This window comes from Conger conger, chromosome 11 (assembly GCF_963514075.1).
Source record: "Conger conger chromosome 11, fConCon1.1, whole genome shotgun sequence".
Taxonomy (NCBI): Eukaryota; Metazoa; Chordata; class Actinopteri; order Anguilliformes; family Congridae; genus Conger; species Conger conger.
This window is the reverse complement of record NC_083770.1, coordinates 5,749,961-5,770,056: the sequence shown is the minus strand read 5'-3', so window position 1 is coordinate 5,770,056 and position 20,096 is coordinate 5,749,961. Positions and strand designations below refer to the sequence as shown.

Genomic DNA, 20,096 nt, shown 5'->3' with positions numbered 1-20,096 from the left:
TTTAATGCCTGCTTTGTTTTTACTGCTTAGTACACTGTTGGTACAGTCAAAATATAACCCCTTAAAACCTCAACAGAACGTTTGCAATAATCCAAGTAATGACTGCTGTCCTCTACCTAAATATTGAACTAACTTTTAATTTAATTTGTGTATCCGGATACAAAACTGTTTTGAAGTGTGTTGCACACTGTACAGTAAGTTGTACAATGTAGTAGGCTGTATACGAAGTAGTATAGTGAGAGTGCACACTATGTTTGCGTTGGTTGGGACTTCCATTTAAAATGGCATATTCTGATCTTCAATATCTCACCCGTTTCAGAAACAATCTCAATGCCATTTCCCAGGTCTACTACAATGGCAACGGGTTCGCCAAATACAGTATTTTGGTATTGATACGTCGCGCCATTTCTGTGGTATGGCTGCCCTTAAAAAATTTGCATAAAACATAAATACTTTTTTGCGCAAAAATAACTTTTAAATCAAACGGATCCCAACACAAGACCGCTCATTCTGTGGGAAATTCTGAAATATACGTGCTTTTACTCATTTCATGACTGTACATTTAATTAAATTTGAATTCGACTTCATAATTCAAAACTTCGACCCCATAGCCTAAACATGGGGAGACGCATGCGAACTAGCAGGCAGTAGATTACACTTAGCATTTAGCACTGACAATAGTGAGTCAGGCTGGCTACTGATGTCTGACAAGCAATCACTCACCTTTCTGGAAAGGATGGCCAGAAAGGCCAACTAGTTTGCCATGTATGGAAAACTTACAGCACTCCTTCACTCCTTTGTCAGGGGCGTCTACCATAGCTAATGCAGCTAGCTATATTGGCCAGCTTCCATTAGTAAAACTAAAGTACATGGTATCCGTTTTTCTGACCTGTACTGTATGAAATTAAACACAAACTTAAGTCAACATCCCGCTTATTTTGCTAGCCAGCTCAGTGCGACATTAACTAACTAGCTATTCAGCTAATAACGCATTTGCCTGCAGAATATAAATGTAGCTTTAGCTCAACGTAACTGCTAGCTCTAATGTTAGCTAACTTATATTGGGTGTGATCTGGCTAACTCACGTCAAGCTAGATTAGATAAGTAGCTATAAGGTATGGTAGGTATGGCCGGCACCTACGGCGAAGCTTAAAGATACAATATGTAATTTTGGACTCCTAACGGTCAAGAGAGGAATTGCAGCAATAAACGCCCTCAAACCACAACACTGACTTTCTTCAGTGTATGAATACAACGTGAAATATCGCAACGCTCGCTGCTATGTGTGGATATGTGTAAATTCGCTGAGCTAACTGTGGCTAATTTGCTTGTTGCTACTGATAGCGAACTGGTATCGTTTTATAACTAGATATGTAGTCTTCGCTTGGATAATAACCATTAGTAATAGTATAGAGGTTCAGTGATCGCTTTGTTATACGTCGCTCTGGATAAGAGCGTCTGCTAAATGCCATTAATGTAATGTAATGCTTGTCTGGAATGCAATTTGGGCAGCTATCTGCCATTTGCTGTGGCAATTATAACCAATTTTCAACCAACGGGCTTGTATTATTGTACAGCTGTACAATGTTTTGCTACAGAGTGACGGCCCGTCACCTGCATATTTTGAAACCGAATTTAAAGATTATAAACACAGGCAGAGGGTGAGTCAACATGTCAGCGAGCCTTTTTCAACAATAGGAAGGGATTTACAATGGTCTTGTAACAATGTTTTAACACAAAAATCTTACCTATTGTACACAGTCTAATAAATGTTCCCTTTCATAATTAGTTTGTGTAATCCAAATTGTGCCAGTTAGCACTATGATAAATTGGTCTGTCTTGTTTAACTAGCCAATACCAATGTGTTTCATTCATTTGTATGAGTAACATACAGCGTAGCCAGTAAGTAACTGGTTAGATCTAACAACAGCCATTCTACGGAAAGGTAAGTAAGTTAAATGTATGGTGTTTAGTTGCATAACATATAACACAACATATAGAGTTTGGAGTAACACCCTATGCTACCACATTTCGTTGTATGCTCACGTTAGACATTTCTAGCTCTAGCCAAATGCATGTATTATAGTGAGTGCAGTTAAATCATGCATTGATATGCATACTAGCTATGAAAGTAAAACCTTAGACTGGAGAATGTATCATCAATGAACACAGCAAAATAGTAGTTAGGATCAGGGTATAAGTAATGGGGGGGGGGGATTTTCTTTACCTAAGTTAGCTAGTTAGTGGGCCGAATTGATTACTTAACGTAAGTTCTCAGCCAAGGGTTTTATTTTTTGAATGCATATTCACTATGACCTATCAACTATTAATTGAACCTCCCAGTGTAAAAAACTAAAGAAATGAATCCCAAAAGTTTTAAGTCAAATGTTTGCATTTGCTGACAGCGTCAAAAGACCTGATCAGCCATAATGCTAACATCAGCCTGCTCTCCATGGTATCAGCTCAGATCTCTGACAACATGCTGCAGCCTTGTGTCTTATATTAAGTTTGTGCAGAACAAGACTCTTATTTATACCAAATTACACTCACCGAACACTTTTTACTTTATTATACCTACTTATCCATGCGATTATCTAATCAGCCAATTGTGTGGCAGCTGTGCAATGCATACAATCATGTAGATAGAGTCAGGAGCTTCAGTTAATGTTCACATCAACCATCATAATGGGGGAAAAATGTTATTCAAGTGATTTTGACCATGGAATGATTGTTGGTGGCAGACAGGGTGGATCTGAAACTGCTGATCTCCTGGGATGTTCACGCACACTAGTCTCTAGAGTTTGCAGAGTTTGGTGCAAAAAATGTTTTTAAATCCAGTGAGCAGCAGTTCTGCAGACAGAAACGCCTTGTTAATAAGAAACGTCAGAGGAGAATAGCCTGGTCAAAGCTGACAGAAAGGTGACAGTAATGCAAATAACCACACGTTGCAACAATGTTATGCAGAAGAGCATCTCTGAACACACAGCACATCATAACTCTAAGTGGATAGGCTACAGCAGTAGAAGTCTAAAAAAGAAGTAATAAATACCTAATAAAGTGTTCTGTGAGTGTATATGCACAGAATTAACATGGCAGCATATTATTATTTTGATAAATTCTATAGAGAAAATAAATTGTATATATTACATGCAACATTATAACTTGAGGATCAAAGTGGTTTGTGGGTGAGACATTGAGTGACTGTGAATGTACTTGACTTTGTTTAATTGGTCAATTACTTTTGGACAAATATGAATAGTTATGTATAGGCCCATATACGTACATACTGTAGGCTATACATCTGCTTCCACACTGTTATCCAGAATTATATACAGTTGGCATATATTAATTAATTGATAGAAGCAATCTATCAGTTCATCACACTAGTTAAAAAATCGTATGCTACATACCAACACAGTTTGTGGGCATGCAATGTTGAAAGAGTGATACAAGATATGTGGTCTTAAATATGACATATGGACATGTTAGAAATAAAGCATGCTTTAGAAAAGTGCAAAGTAAGTACATCTTCTAACTTTAATATGAAAAAAGTGCCAATACACTTTACAGTGCACTTCTCTAAGATTGTTTAAGATTCAAACCTCTGAAAGAATCCACAATCTGCCCAGTGGTGAGCACATGGTGTTTGACGTACAGTAAACATTATACATGGCTGTAGCAGTTGTCTGAGATCTGTGCTGATAGCTTGATGGAGAGCAGGCTGATGTTAGCATTACGGCTGATCAATTTAACTTCTTTTCAACCTTCAGCAAATGCAAACATTTCACTTTTGTGATTATTAATATTGTCAAAAATATCTTGAACATGTGCATATAACACTGGAAGATTTTGCTGATTCCATAGTGTTATCATTGTGATGGTCTGATAGGTGACTATAATAAATCTTTGTAATGGTGCAACTCTTTTCTGCCTGAGAAGATATAGGGTGAACGTTCCAATTCTTGACATGTTTATTTTTCTGGTTACCTGGTGCCTGGTAAGAGCCGTGTGCTTCCTGCTCACTTCTTTGCTTACCTGCTCTTGTGTGATCATGCTGCCACCAAGTGTTTGAAATGTGTAGTGAGTTTAATACAAAAATATATCCCTTGGACCCTTGATGTAGTGTAGAGAACTTAATACAAAAATGTGATACCTTGGACCCTTGATGGCTTAAAGCCATTCAGCCAACAAATGTGTTCCATACTGTATTTCCATGATCCATGATTTGCAGCTGAATCTAATCCGACTAATTCCCACTGAGAACTATTCAAATGCCGAGTTTTAGTACTGCCTGTAGGACAACCTGAAAATAAGATATCCAGACTGATGATGTTGATGGGTCACAGACATAAGGAAGCCATGGCATTCAAAGGATATTCAAAGTAAAAACACCTAAAGTAAAAAGAGAAACACACCTTATCTTGAGCTTGATTGACAGTTGGCACAGCATCTGGCTTTAGAACCTCTTCTGTTCATAATTGTACTATGAATAAGGGGTAAAATATGTACTGCACAATTTTGTAACCTTTGATATTACTAACTTTGCACCGTTTTATTCTATATAATTGATCCAGACCTTTCAGAGACTTGGATCTTTTGGCAAGGTGTGAAAAGATGCATTACTATCTCTGCAATCATTAATCACAAAATAATAATGCATTGTTTAAGTGTATACTTAGCTAATATTAACAGCAGACTGCGCAATATGTATTTGATAATTTGGTCATGGCTTAGAAATTGGGAGCGCACACTACATGAATATTCTTACTCGGTGAGGGATTTTGCCACTCTATATTGGTCAATGCAAATTGGAAGCATTCAGGCCCTCTCGATTGGTCTCAAAACCACTGATACCAAATACTCCACCAGGCGGCAATGTCGAGCATTGCATAGTTTTTAGGAAAATACATCTAATTCATTACATAGTCTAAATGTATCATCAATGTGTAAGTAACCTTATAATCTTTGGACATAATATAATAACTATAATACATTTTAAAGTCATGATTTCGACTGCACAGGGTCTTTAAGGGTGCCAATAATTCTGGGGCCCACTGTATATGACTCCATCATATTCTTCTTTGTTTAAGTTGACTTATAATTGGAAATCCAATTAAAAAAGTGGAAAAACAAACAATGATGGAGGGATGAAAATTGAGTGACACGTTTTCTGTCACACCTTTTCTCATACTAGGCCCAAAGACAATCATTAAAATCACTCGGGGACATCGTCCCTCCCAGTGCGAATTACTACCCCCTGGCTCTTGGACTTACACGATCGGGATACAAAGATTGTCTAATTACTTTTTTTAAACCTGCCGTTATGAAATCAGAAGTCCTAATCAAAGTTAAGCTCCACAAATCTATTACAGCAAAATAATTATAAAAAATATAATGTAGTAAAAACAAATGTCGATTACTGAAGAAATACAGTCTCTCTGGACAGTGAAGTCGGAAAACTCCAATTTGTTGGTGAGTGACAGGTTTATCCCTGAACAATAATATTTTCGTTCGCACCTTGCTCGTTCCTCTTCTTGTGTAAGGCTTTTATTGTGTACTCTTAAACACGCCCACCGGTTGCCTGCAGTAAGACTATTCTGTTTTCTGGAACTGGTATCCTGGAAACCATGAAGCTAAGTTGCTTTTAGCCTGACTGTTGTTAGTTATACATCGTGTTAGCCTAGAAAACCATTAAAAAGGTTTGACTGGAGGCAAATAAACAATTAATACAATTCTCTGCTATGTCAATGGCAGATAAAAGATTCTTGCCCAGCATTGTACCAGCGGGGAAAGACCTACATGCATGGTAAGACGTTTTAAGTGGATTAATACAGCCTACGTTAGACCTAGTTTACATTTAGCAACTTTTTTTTTTTTCACACCGAACCAGCATTAAATTAGTATTTTAGCTACCACTACCCCAGTTTATTACACTGAACTAGCATCCATTTTTTGTTATCTTGTTTTGTTATTTCTATGGTGACTTCGCCGCCAACATATGGATGCCTGTTTCCAATATTGTATAACTATGACATACTAAAATAAGTTTATCAAAGTAAAGCTATGCTTTGCGCGGAAATGGCCTAACGGTTTTCGTATTTGGCTGAATTCTGAAAATATTACCAGAGCATTTTCCAATCTTTTTTCACAGAAACAACATTCAACCCTTGCCTTTAATTAACGGAGACCGGGGGTGGTTGACACTTTTCACTCGTTGCCCCATTTCTCTGGTATAATTTGTGTGTTATTCTAGAATAATCTAATCAAATTATTAAGATCGCAGTTCTAAATGCATGTTAATGTCCACAAATGTTTTGTAAAATTAGGCGGCTAATGAATAAAAGTCATGTTTCGCACTTACGGCTTTGGCTGACACACATTATGGGGTTGGTTGGCACAATATTAAAATGCTATAGTTACAAAGAATGAAGCAACCAATAGAAAAATTTTTGAACATTCACTTCAAATAAGAACCAGAATGCACAAATACTAAAAGGGATAATATGAATATAATAAATATAGTAAAATAGAGTTAAAACTTTTTACTTGAAGTTCATCATTTGAAAGGCCATAGGCCTACCTACAGTGGCCTACTATTCTCTCCTTTTATCTTTCTCAGCGCCAGTGCTATGTACAGGACTACCTACAAAAGTGCTTTCATAAAGTACATATTATGTGCATTAATGGGCTACAATAAACCCATAATATTGTCCAAATAGCTTGTGAAAAATATGTTACAATGTCAGCAAACAGTATTAGGGTGGTATAATTATTGACATTGTCCATATAATTACTATTTACACTTACACTTGTGACTGTCTATAGTGGTATTTAGCCATGATTTTGATTTACATGGTGCAGTGGGCTCCAGAATGATTGGCAACCCTGACTGGCAAAAAATAAATAAAATAAATAAACAATGATTACTGAGAAAATCAAGATGCTGAACATGTGTGGAAAAATACTTTATTAGTGTTTCAATGGAACCAACCAAAATCAAGGATCCATAATTATTGGCACCCTTGGTTTAGTACTTAGCATCCACCTCTGGCAAGACAAGGTTAAGGGACATATTTGGAGTGAGTTGGGACCATTCCTCTATGCTGATCCTTTCAAGATCCTTCACATTCTTGGGTTTGCCCTTGTCAACTGCCCTCTTCAGTTCAGCCCAAAGGTTTTCAATTGGATTGAGGTTTTATTAAAAAAAGAGAAGTTGTTCTACAGTGCTTGTTTCAGGCGGCTTCTTTTCTGTCTCACAATCCCCTGGCCTTTGACAGTGTCCTCTCACATGGCACAGGTGTGCTCAGGTATTGGATGGCGACCCGAAACAGGTGAGGATAAATCTGTTTATGGGACAACCAGTGGGTCCTCTGCCTGTGGGAGGTGTGCATCTTTTACATACGCAGGATAGACAGAAGAAAAACATTTAGTCAATTTCATTGTCATTCAACAGCAGAAAATAGACATGGAACATATTCTACCTACCTAGGGGGCAACATGGCTCAGGCAGTAAGAGCAGTCGTCTGGCAGTCGGAGGGTTGCCGGTTCGATCCCCTGCCCGGGCTGTGTCGGAGTGTCCCTGAGCAAGACACCTAACCCCTAAATGCTCCTGACGAGCTGGTCGGCGCCTTGCATGGCAGCCAATCGCCATCGGTGTGTGAGTGTGTGTATGAATGGGTGAATGAGAAGCATCAATTGTACAGCGCTTTGGATAAAGGCGCTATATAAATGCCAGCCATTTACCTCTGGACTTCCACAATGGCACTCACATGCAGTTACACTGAGTGCTCCTTGCTTTGCATCCACTTGGCTGTCCAGCTGGCCCCAGTGATCCATGTGAAACTGGTTTGTGTGACTGAGCAGGTGCAATGAAATTGACGCACTCTCTTACCGGCTTCTCAACAGCAACCTGAGTGAAGCTGGCATTACTAAAACCCAGGTCATTGAACCCTGGCTCCAGCAGTGTCGTCAGAGACAGGGCAGAAACTTTTTCTATCACGAATAGTTTGTCATTCAGATTTATTTTCACATTGTTGGCCTGCTTCACTTCAAATTCATGCCTTAACCACTGTGGACTGTCTGGTTATGTTATTTTGAAAGAGGGAGGACCTTGGAGCCTGACACCCTCTGTTCCTCAGACAGCTCCACAGTGGCTTGGTGGAGGTCAGTGTTTAGGACTGCGAGTGCTGGACCTATAGGTTCTCTCCTCAGACAGCTGTGTGGATGGTGTGGATGCCTACTGTAGTATACTAGTTGGTGAGTCACCTACATGCCATGTCTTACTGCTTTTAATGTATGGACTCATTATAGCTACTTTATTATCTTTTACATTTACATTTACATTTTAGTCATTTGGCAGACGCTTTTAATCCAAAGCTGCATAGGTTCTTCCATTGCAGCCAATCGCCGTCGGTGTGTGAGTGTGTGTATGAATGGGTGAATGAGAAGCATCAATTGTACAACGCTTTGGATAAAGGCGCTACATAAATGCCAACCATTTACCATAATACAGTGCAATTAATTTTTTTATTTTTTGGTTAGACAAGAGGGATATCGAAGGGGGGGGGGGGGGGGGGGAATCAGGAGAGAGGACTAAGGTACAGTTTAAAAAGGTGTGTTTCCCAGGTCAGAGGTCTGCGTCGAAAAAGGGGGAGGGATTGTGCTGCCTACAGTGGTAGGCAAGTCATTCCACCACTGAGGAACCAGAACGGAAAACAGGCGTGAACGTGCAGCTCGACCACCAGGTGCTCGTAGTGAGGGAACCATAAGGCGACCAGAGCTAACAGACTGGTCTAGCTGGGGAGTAGGGAGTGATTAAGGATTGTATGTTAGGTGGGGCAGTCCCCTTAGCAGTCTGAAATGCCAACACTAGGGCCGCAAAGTGGATGTGTGAGGCAATAGGAAGCCAGTGGAAGCCAATAAGGAGTGGGGTGATATGAGCCAGGCTGCAGCATTCTGGACCAGCTGGAGGGGCTTGATGGCACAAGCTGGGAGACCGGCTAGGAGGGAGTTGCAGTAATCCAGGCGGGAAATGGCGAGCGCCTGGACTAAGAGCTGGGTGGCTTTCTCCGTCAGCAGATGACGGATACAGCGTATATTGTGGAGGAAGAACCTGCAGGTTCTGGCAGTGGAGGATACATGTGGAGCGAGGGTGAGGCTGTTATCAAGAGTCACCCCAAGATTCTTGACCATATGGGAGGAGGATACTACAAAGTCCTCAACAATCAGTGAGAGGTCGATTGTTGGAGAGGACTTAGCAGGGATGTACAGAAGTTCCGTCTTGGCAAGGTTAAGCTTCAGGTGGTGGGAAGTCATCCACGCAGAGATATCAGCCAAGCGAGCAGAGATCTGTGTGGTGACCTGGGTATTGGGGGGGAAGGAAAGAAAGAGTTGAGTGTCATCGGCATAAGAATGGTAAGAAAAGCCATGGGAAGAGATAACAGAACCAAGAGACATGGTCTATAGAGAGAAGAGGAGAGGACCAAGAACTGAGCGCCGCGGGACTCCAGTTTGTAGGGGGTGGGGGTCAGAGACTGAGTAGCACTATATGTAACTGGCTCTAGATCCTTTGTGAGGTAGCGCTATAGGTAGCTGGCTCTAGATATCCTTGGGAGGTTCCGCTATAGGTAGCTAACTCTAGATCCTTTGTGAGGTAGTTGGCTCTAGATCTTTTGTGAGGTAGCATCTATAGGTAGCTGGCTCTAGATCCTTCTTGAGGTAGCACTATAGGTAGCTAGCTCTAGATCTTTTGTGAGGTAGCATCTATAGGTAGCAGGCTCTAGATCCTTTGTGAGGTAGCATCTATAGGTAGCTGGCTCTCGATCCGTTGTGATGTAGCACTATAGATAGCTGGCTCTAGATCCTTTGCTAGGTAGCACTATAGGTATCTGGCTCTAGATCCTTTGTGAGGCAGCACTATAGGTGAGCCGGCTCTAGGTCATTTATGAGGCAGCACTATAGGTGAGCTGGCTCTAGATCCTTTATGAGGTGTAGCACTAGAGGTAGCTGGCTCTTGATCCTTCGGGGCGCCAATTAATGTTATGTAGCAGTATAACTGCAAAAAGTAATCAGTCTCATAAAATTACTGTTATCAGAAATATCTAACCACAAATTTAGTATTGTAATTAATAATTAAAATAACCAATATTAATGATTAAACATACCGATAACCTGAAGGTTGGAAGTTCTTCGAAAGACTGCTTTAACTTGGCTCTCATGTCTGTGTGATTCCAAAACAGACACCGGGTTTAATAAAATATATTTATTAAACAAACGGGAACGGGAAGTTAGTAGGGCAAGTTAGTTGGGTATGTGAGCGTGTGCCCGCGCAAGTGCATGTGTCCTTTGACAAAAGGAAAGGTAAACGTGGGAGTGTTAGTGTTAGTTGGGGAAAGAGAGACTACTTGCGTCGTTTTACTCTAATTACATATGCGAAAGACGGCGAATCAATTCAGGTATATATGTGGCTAACAAAAATACATTCAAACGGTAACACAGACAAATAGAAAAACACATTCACAATATCAATCAAGACTAAACTAAACACTGGCTATGCCTGAATGTTTGTTGTTGAGTCTTACTGAGTCCATACGCATTGCTGGATCCAGAAGACGTGCTGTCCTTGTAGGAGCGGCGATGGTGCGGTGAATAATCTCCTGGAGAGGTGCGCAGAGCTGGGATGTTCCTGTGGGCTGTGTGTTGTCGTCTGGTCCGCTTTGTGATCCTTTGTGAGGTAGCACTATAGGTAGCTGGCTCTAGATCCCTTGTGAGGTTGGGCTATAGGTAGCTAGCTCTAGATCCTTTGTGAGGTAGCTGGCTCTAGATCTTTTGTGAGGTAGCATCTATAGGTAGCTGGCTCTAGATCCTTTGTGAGGTAGCACTATACGTAGCTGGCTCTAGATCCTTTGTGAGGTAGTACTATAGGTAGCTGGCTCTAGATCCCTTGTGAGGTTCCCATATAGGTAGCTAGCTCTAGATCCTTTGTGAGGTAGCTGGCTCTAGATCTTTTGTGAGGTAGCATCTATAGGTAGCTGGCTCTAGATCCTTTGTGAGGTAGCACTATACGTAGCTGGCTCTAGATCCTTTGTGAGGTAGTACTATAGGTAGCTGGCTCTAGATCCCTTGTGAGGTTCCCATATAGGTAGCTAGCTCTAGATCCTTTGTGAGGTAGCTGGCTCTAGATCTTTTGTGAGGTAGCATCTTTTTACATTACATTATTGGCATTTGGCAGACGCTCTTATCCAGAGCGACGTACAACAAAGTGCATATCCATAACCAGGGATAAGTTCGCTGAAAGACCCTAGAGGGAAGTACAATTTGAACTGCTACCTGTACAACAAAGATAAGGACGAGGGCCAATTTTATTTTATTTTATTTTTTATTTTTTTTAAACAAGAAACAAACAAACAGAGCAAAAGTGACCAAAGTTAACTATCAAAACACTGCTTACCTAGCCAACTAAAAAATACCGATACACAAAGCAAGTCACAGAGACAACAATTAAGGTTCACAGGGAGGTAGGGAGGGATGGGGAGAGGTGCTGCTTGAAGAGGTGTGTCTTCAGCTTGCGTTTGAAGGTGGGGAGAGATTCTACAGTTCTGACCTCAACGGGGAGTTCGTTCCACCACCGTGGAGCCAGAACAGACAGCAGTCGTGAGCGTGAGGTGGAGGTTCGGAGAGGGGGAGGTGCCAAGCGGCCTGTGGAGGCTGAACGAAGAGGTCTGGCAGGGGTGTAGGGTCTGATGATTTTTTGTAGATAAGCTGGGGAAGACCCCTTAACTGCTTGGAAGGCTAGCACCAATGTTTTGAATTTGATGCGAGCCATGACAGGCAGCCAGTGGAGGGTAGTAAGCAGGGGGGTGACGTGCGAGTATTTGGGAAGGTTGAAGACCAGACGAGCTGCTGCATTCTGGATAAGTTGGAGGGGTCTGATGGCGGATGCTGGGAGGCCAGCATCTATAGGTAGTCGGCTCTAGATCCTCCGTGAGGTAGCACTATAGGTAGCTGGCTCTAGATCCGTTGTGAGGTAGCACTATAGGTATCTGGCTCTAGATCCTTTGTGAGGTAGCTGGCTCTAGATCTTTTGTGAGGTAGCATCTATAGGTAGCTGGCTCTAGATCCTTTGTGAGGTAGCACTATATGTAGCTGGCTCTAGATCCTTTGTGAGGTAGTACTATAGGTAGCTGGCTCTAGATCCCTTGTGAGGTTCCCATATAGGTAGCTAGCTCTAGATCCTTTGTGAGGTAGCTGGCTCTAGATCTTTTGTGAGGTAGCATCTATAGGTAGCTGGCTCTAGATCCTTTGAGAGGTAGAATCTATATGTAGCTGGCTCTAGATCCTTTGCTAGGTAGCAGTATAGGTATCTGGCTCTAGATCCTTTGTGAAGTAGCACTGTAGGTAGCTGGCTCTAGATCCTTTGTGAAGTAGCACTGTAGGTAGCTGGCTCTAGATCCTTTGTGAGGTAGCACTATAGGTGAGCTGGCTCTAGATCCTTTGTGAGGTAGCACTAGAGGTAGCTGGCTGTAGATCCTTTGTGAGGGAGCACTTTTTTTGATCTAGGTCATCATTATCTTGATGGTGTAGGACGTGTAGGCTGCCAATGTCAGAACCTGGGTACTGTTTGTAAATTTGTACCAGGCAGTCTGCACACCAAACACACCAACCAACCGATACGGCTCACTCTCTGACCTGATTTGGTGAACGATATTTTTGGCAGCTTTCTTATTTTTATTTATTTTTTGTTTTTTTGCAGAAGCATGTGATCGCAATAGGCCTGTAGGTATTGTAATAACATTAATGAGGTTTGGTTCAAACAGACAAACAATGTAAACACATTACTGAAAATATTTTATTGTTTTATTGTTTATTTACTGTATGCATTTATGTGACAAATAATGATAACTGCGCAATCATTGGTTCAATATGTATATGTATTTTTTACGTTTGCAGGTGCAATGAAAGGCTGTGCATCAAATGTCGAGAAGGTACAAACAATAAACAGTTCCCCCCTGGTGGCCTAGATGCTTGTGGTTGGCGTTTCTTAAAACCAGGGCTGGATGATTTCAGAAGTGGTTACTCCCCTCCAATCGGGGATCAAAATTTTATTCGGATCCAGAGAGGTTTTTTCCCTCCATGTTGCTGCGAGATGAAGCCCAAGAATCACCTTACTAAAGAACAAGTGTGTTTCTCTAAGGAGAACCCCCAGCAACATGCACACCGCAAGCATTTATCCGAAGTGGAGTACACCCTGACCCAGCACCCACTTGCCCTTTACCCGCACTTTCAGGAGTGCATGTCCTCTGAGGTGAGTGTACTACGGGCCTCTGGGCTCTGAGGTGAGTGTACTACGGGCCTCTGGGCTCTGAGGTGAGTGTACTACAGGCCTCTGGGCTCTGAGGTGAGTGTACTACGGGCCTCTGGGTTCTGAGGTGAGTGTACTACGGGCCTCTGGGCTCTGAGGTGAGTGTACTACGGGCCTCTGGGCTCTGAGGTGAGTGTACTACGGGCCTCTGGGCTCTGAGGTGAGTGTACTACGGGCCTCTGGGCTCTGAGGTGAGTGTACTACGGGCCTCTGGGCTCTGAGGTGAGTGTACTACAGGCCTCTGGCCTGGGTTCAGTCATCAGTTGCCCTTATCTCATTTGTGCAAGCCCACTAGTGGCCATGGCCTTTGCCATATTTCGTCATAGCAACAAGATTAAAGCCAACAACTAATGTGCACTGCGAGCAGAATGTAGCCTGTGTAGTATGGCTTTCTGATGTTGGATTTTGCATCAACAGTCTTTATTTGTTTTTCCTCCAAGTTGTTAGATCAGGTAACGTCTGTCCTGGACCCCGAGATGAGTATAAACAGTGAGGCTGCATCATTGCTGATAAATTTCAGCAGAGACCATGCAGATGACTGTGCTGAACAGAACAAGCTGGAGGCCTCTAGATCCTATGGGGGGAATAACACAATGGCACCTAACAAGCGCAGGCAAGTTGATTTATAAAACCACTACCCTTTGTTAGATTCAACAAAATGTGCATATTGATGTTTCACTCAGTGAGCACTTTTTTATGTAGACCTGTACACCAGCTTGTTATTGCCAATATTTAATCCGCCAATCATGTGGCTGCTACTAAATGCAGAAAAGCATTGCAGCTGTGGTCAAGAGGTTGAGCTGTTTTTCAGTAGAAAGGTGATCTAAATGACTTTGACTGTGGAATGATTATTGGTGCCAGGGTGGTTTGGGTATCTCAGAAACTGCTGATCTCTCGGGATTTTCACACACAACAGTCTCTAGAGTTTGCAGAGAATGATGTCAAAAACAGCAGTTGCTAATGAGAGAGGTCAAAAGAGAAGGGTCAGACTGGTCAAAGCTGACCGGGAGGTGACCGTAATGCAAATAACCCAAAGAACACGTTACAATGGTAGTATGCAGAACAGCATCTGTGAACGCACAACACGTCAAACCTCTAAGTGGATGAGCTACAGTAGCAGAAGACGAATAAGTAAAAAAAAAAAAAAAAAACGAATAAAGTGCTCAGTGTGTGTTTCTGAATTTTTTTTATGCTATAGAGAAGAATACAATTGTGCACACTCCCAGAATAGTCTATTAGGGGGTGTACAGTATGATGAAGGTAAGGAGGGCATGTTATTTGTGTGTTGTAGTATCTGTATGGGTCTGTGACAGATTGTCAGGTTTTTAGAGGGGCAAAACTGAATAAGTTAAAAAAACAATTTCCATGTGCACTTGACTGTAAACTATGCATTCATATTTGTTTGATTCATTTTCATTCTTTTTCAACAAGACTGATGAGTGCACATGCTGAACCAAACTAAATAAAAATGGTTTATTCATCAATATTTAGACTGGATGAAATGTATACCATTTCATACATTTTTATTAGACAAGAAATAAACAATTTACTACTGTTTTCATCACATCATTCTACACGTCCTTTTGTTCAGTAAACACATGTACCTACAGTCCCCTCCAAAAGTATTGAAGCAGCAAGGCCAATTCCTTTGTTTTTGCAACATATTGAATGCATTTGAGGTTGAGATTAAATTTCAATTTGTTTAGAATTTCAGCTTTTATTTCCTGCTGTTTACACCTAGATCTGTTAAACTACTTAGAACATAGGACCTTTAGTATCAGACCACCAATTTCTATGTGAGCAAAAGTACTGGAACAGAGAGTATTTAAGTAAATGAAAGCAAATAACAATGAATATTTGGTGGCATATCCCTTGCTTGCAATAACGGAATCAAGCCGGCATGTAGCTGGTCGGCTACCCTATAAAACATCATTACATCTTTAAAGATATATAGAAAGCTGTATTTTCTGTAGACTGTATTTCACATATTAGCTAGCTAGTTAACACATTACGTTTTATCAGCATTTACCCGGTTAGCAAAGTACCCTCAACAGTAAAATATTTGTAATGTTAGAAGAATAAAGTAAACCATATTATAAGCCACACAATCCCAAAGGTTAGCTAGTAGCTACTATACTCTATCATGGTCCATTTCATATCTGACTAGCCTAATTACTAGCTAACTTTATAACACAGGCTTACAGTGGACAGCGACATGCCTCCTAAAAGGAAGGCAGATCCTGGACAGCAGATAATAACTGTAAGATATAGATGGTAAATGGTTGGAATTTATATAGCGCCTTTATCCAAAGCGCTGTACAATTGATGCTTCTCATTCAACCATTCATACACACACTCACACACCGACGGCGATTAGCTGCCATGCAAGGCGCCGACCAGCTCGTCAGGAGCATTTAGGGGTTAGGTGTCTTGCTCAAGGACACAAGGGTCCGATTAGGTAATCGAACAATCAGGGACACACTGTCGAGGACCCGGCCCTAGGCCCCCTGATGAGAGATTGACGGGGGATGGGTTAGGAAGGAATGCATTGTTAACCCCTCGCACACGCCATCGAGGTGGTAGTAAGAAGAAAAATATGTGGTTCAGAGATAATGAGCAGCCATACTTGTCAGTAGAGGAGTCTGAAGTCGGGGGACTTAGATTTAGGATTTTAAGGAGCAAGGTTAAAGTTCTGACTGAGAATACCCCAACCCTACAGGGGAGGGGCACAATGCCTGGCTAAAGAAAAAAAAAAGGAAAACGGAAGGGATGTCAATACCGAAAGAAGATTAAGAGGCTTCAAGGGCCTTCCTGATTATAGCACAAATAATTTATCGGATAGATTCAAAGGACTGACTCTAGAAGAGTTGGAGGATGATTTACACTCAGCCATTGGCTGGATGTCCTTTGTAGATCCCTTAAGGTGCCGCGGAGAGGGGCACCTGAAGAGTGTGTTGAGATGGTGGAGGGCACTAACTTCTGGCTTGTATGAAGTCAAAGTTTGGAGAGAGTCCAAGGAGAGATTATGACAGGGAGACAAATACCAGTGATGAATATGTTCCTTAAAAAAATACAAAAAAGCTAGTGTTTTTCCACTCGTATATTAAGATGGTGGAAATTCCCAACCGGAGGGGCACATGAGATAAAGTATTGGGGAAATTTCTTTTGAGGTATGAGAAAATGACAGTGGGAAAAACAGAAGTGATGAATATGGTCACTAAAAAACAAGTTACATAAGAGATAAATGTCTTCCCACTTGAAATATTGGGAAAATTTCTTATCAAAAAGGTACACTTTTGTATGCAAAAAAGATATATAAGGAATAAGCTTTTAGACCTTAGGATAGGATCTTAGAATTTTGCTTCACAAGATATCTACGAGCTGTTGAAGAGAGAGCAACGCAAGACAGCTGTAGTCAAGCTGGAGTGGCGCGTTCCCTCTGCACGCCACTCCAGGATATGGATATGGAGAGAGGAGTGACGTACGCGGTGCGGACTCAGCCCAAGAGTTGTGGCAGCGGGACTGATGTCGAAGAGGTGTTCATGCGCATCCCTCATCAAACAGAAAAGCTGGTGAAAGAGTTAAAGGGCTTTTACGACATGCTTGGAGCCGTGAACTGCACCTGGAGGCCAACAGACGGGACGCGGGGTTCCTCCACGCTACAGAACACCTTCCTGCTGGACCTGAAGCCTCCCCCCCTAACCTCAGTGTCAGTGAGGAGAGGCATATGCTGCGGCTGCACTGAAAAACCCCCGACGTGTTCGAAGACATACCAGTGCACATCCCATACAACTGGCAGGAGAAGTACGAAGTGCAAAGTCACGTCTTTCGAAAGTCTGGGTCCTGATCCTGCCCCAGATTCCCAAACCAAGCTGTTCAAAGAGCTCATCAACAGTAAGGAGGAGGGATCCAATCCCGTGGAAAATAAGATGACTATATTTAGGGCATGGGTGGTAATTATAATCTATATTACTTGTAAAAGTAGGAAAAGTAGTACATAGAAGTAATACATTTAAAGTTTCCTTTCATTTTTATGTCTTTTATTTTTTAGTAAGATACTATATACGATATAAATAAGTAGTAGACTTTAGGGGTGTTTGTACCCATTGTATTAATGGAAGTTCAGTAGCTTTTATCTCCGTGAAGGGGGAGCCATAAGATAAGGTAAAGGCCAAAGAGGAGGATGGGTATTTGAGGGGTGTACCTTGACTTTTAAACATCATGGTGGAAAGGTAAATTAGAAAGAGCTAAAGGGGTATATGTAACTTGCATGTGATCAGCAAACTGAAAGATGATATTTACACTGTAATCTGTATAACTCTATTCTTTTGATTGATTATAATAAAGTATATCTTACTATAATCATGTGATAAAGATTCTTTAGAGGAATACATTGAATACAGGACATCGAATACCAGATTTGCATCACACCCTTCACTTCGAGACTGGGCTGGAAGTTCAGTAGAACTTACCAGGGCTCCAGAACGTTCGGAGTACTTGAGTTCGTCCCTGAGACACCTCAAGGTGAGGTACTGCTCGTGGGAACGTGAGGTCTGAGCTCGGCAAGGGGTCCGTGGCTCACGACAACACTCACAAAAGATCTAGAGCCAGCTACCTCACAAAGGATCTAGAGCTAGCTACCTATATAGGAACCTCACAAGGGATCTAGAGCCAGCTACGTATAGTGCTACCTCACAAAGGATCTAGAGCCAGCTACCTATAGATGCTACCTCACAAAAGATCTAGAGCCAGCTACCTCACAAAGGATCTAGAGCTAGCTACCTATCGCCCGGCGGGGGATCGAACCGGCAACCCTCCGACTGCCAGACGACTGAGCCATGTCGCCCCCTTAATCTGGTACTGCTTGGATACTGATTGAATGATAATGCTGATGAATCAAATTATTATAAGTCTAATAAATACCTAATAAAGTGCTTGGTGAGTGTGTGTGGAGTGTGACATAACATGTTTCTTAGCCAATCAGCACTGAATAATGAAGTGCTCAAAATGTGAGAACATATCACATTATCATTAAACTATCACTATTTTCATGAATGTCTGTTTGAACTAAATATAGTAGCTACTAAATAAAAACTAATATTGAAAAAAACATCCCACATAGGTAATAAATAATTACAGGAAATGTCCTCCCCAAGGCGATATCTGTGAAGTGGTCTAGAGCTTTAAAATGTACTCTCGCATTCTCTATATATTCTTATGCACCTCTGTTTCAGGCGCTCGATTTTCAGCCATGAGAATTTAGTCTATTCTCCACATTGCAAGGGTGACAGTGTTTTGGCCATATTTATACAAGCATGAAGGTGAAGCAATTTGTTTCATGAATGGAACTTTATTAAATGACAGTATCTTATTAATTGGATTTGGCATGTAATGGGCCTAAAATAGCCAAGTCAAGTTATCAATGTGACACTGATAACAGGCGACTACACTTTTTAGGCGATTGTAGGCTGTGACTATAGAAATTGAAAGCGTGTACATACTGCGGGTGTTCCCAGGCGGCTGTGAGCAGTGTCTTAGGGTGCTTTCACGCATGCCTTGTTTAGTCCGTTTGAATCGGACCCTTGTGCATTTCCCCCCTGGGTGCGGTTCTTTTGGGTAGGTGTGAATACAGCAATCGAACCCTGGTGTGGACCAAAACAACCGTACCGGGAGTCGTGGTCTCGGCCCGGCTACAAATGAACCGTCAGGTTCTGTGTTTTTCATTATCTTGGTTTCGTTGATACAAACTCTGAAGTGGATCATTTGTGGTGAGAACATGAACCGACCTAGATCCAACCCAATTACAGGAAACATTTTGTATTTTGGGTTAAACTGGCCAAGGCATTGGCATTTTAATAACACCTTTGGTCTTTGGATTTATATTTTCAGTTACATTTTATTGAATATGTATGTTTTTACTGTTATATTAGAAACATCGTGCATTTGTACACAAAATGTAACATAATTTAACATTGCAAACAAATACAGTTGCCAATACAAATACAATTTCAATACAAATGCAAATACAATTTTACATGGGAAGTAACAAGCTCTCTCTGATCCAAGGGCTGATGACTCAGCAGTGAAGAATCCTTACTGTCACTTACAAGTAAATGAGAAAAGGTCCAAGGATGACACAGAAGCGGCATCATTCAATGAAGAGATTAGGAGAGTGACAAAGCGGCTCCATGACTGGATAGTCTGCTTGGTAAGTACTGCTGACATTATATGAAAGAGAAAATGGGTTGAAGTGTACTTTGTATTGATAGAAGTTATGCATTTATCAATGCCCTTCCACCCTTTTAGAAGTTTTGGAGAATGTTCATGTTTTTAATTCAGTCACGAAAGAATAAACACCTCCAATACACCTGAAAAGAATATTTAATCAGCCAGGAGTTTAACACAGTGGTGAACACATTATTTTGGCTGTCGGGTTTGCAGGTTGACCAATGAGGAGTGATCAGCATTTTAGGCCCACCCAGACTGCAAATCAAATAATTAACTGTCAATTTGTTTTCATGCCTATGTATAAAATAACGAGAATTCAGGCTGAATTCTCAAAACAAGTTGTTGTCTCGTTTTCTCAACCAATCAGGAATGAACGAATGATACATGGACCATGCATGTAACATGGATTGAACAAGGCAAATATCTAACTGAATGCAGCAAGAAATTCACATAAGTATTAAAACAAAAGAATGTCTTAAGAGTAGATTCAGCCCTACGTGAATTAGCA

General features: G+C 41.4%; 1 protein-coding gene across 2 annotated transcripts in view; it reads left to right on the top strand.

The window, feature by feature from the left end:
- The first annotated feature begins 5,641 nt into the window (after positions 1–5,641).
- Positions 5,642–20,096, top strand: part of zgc:158260 (uncharacterized protein LOC571389 homolog) — a 37,174-nt gene continuing 22,719 nt past the window's right edge. Inside the window, exons 1-4 of one of the 2 annotated variants that reach the window (XM_061259371.1) lie at positions 5,642–5,806; positions 13,193–13,303; positions 13,801–13,973; positions 19,427–19,568. In XM_061259371.1, the coding sequence (XP_061115355.1) occupies positions 5,804–5,806; positions 13,193–13,303; positions 13,801–13,973; positions 19,427–19,568 (429 nt within the window). In that variant the 5' untranslated portion in view covers positions 5,642–5,803. Of the gene's footprint in view, positions 5,807–12,948; positions 13,304–13,800; positions 13,974–19,426; positions 19,569–20,096 lie in introns of both variants that reach the window. The other variant, XM_061259370.1, reaches the window with a different exon arrangement.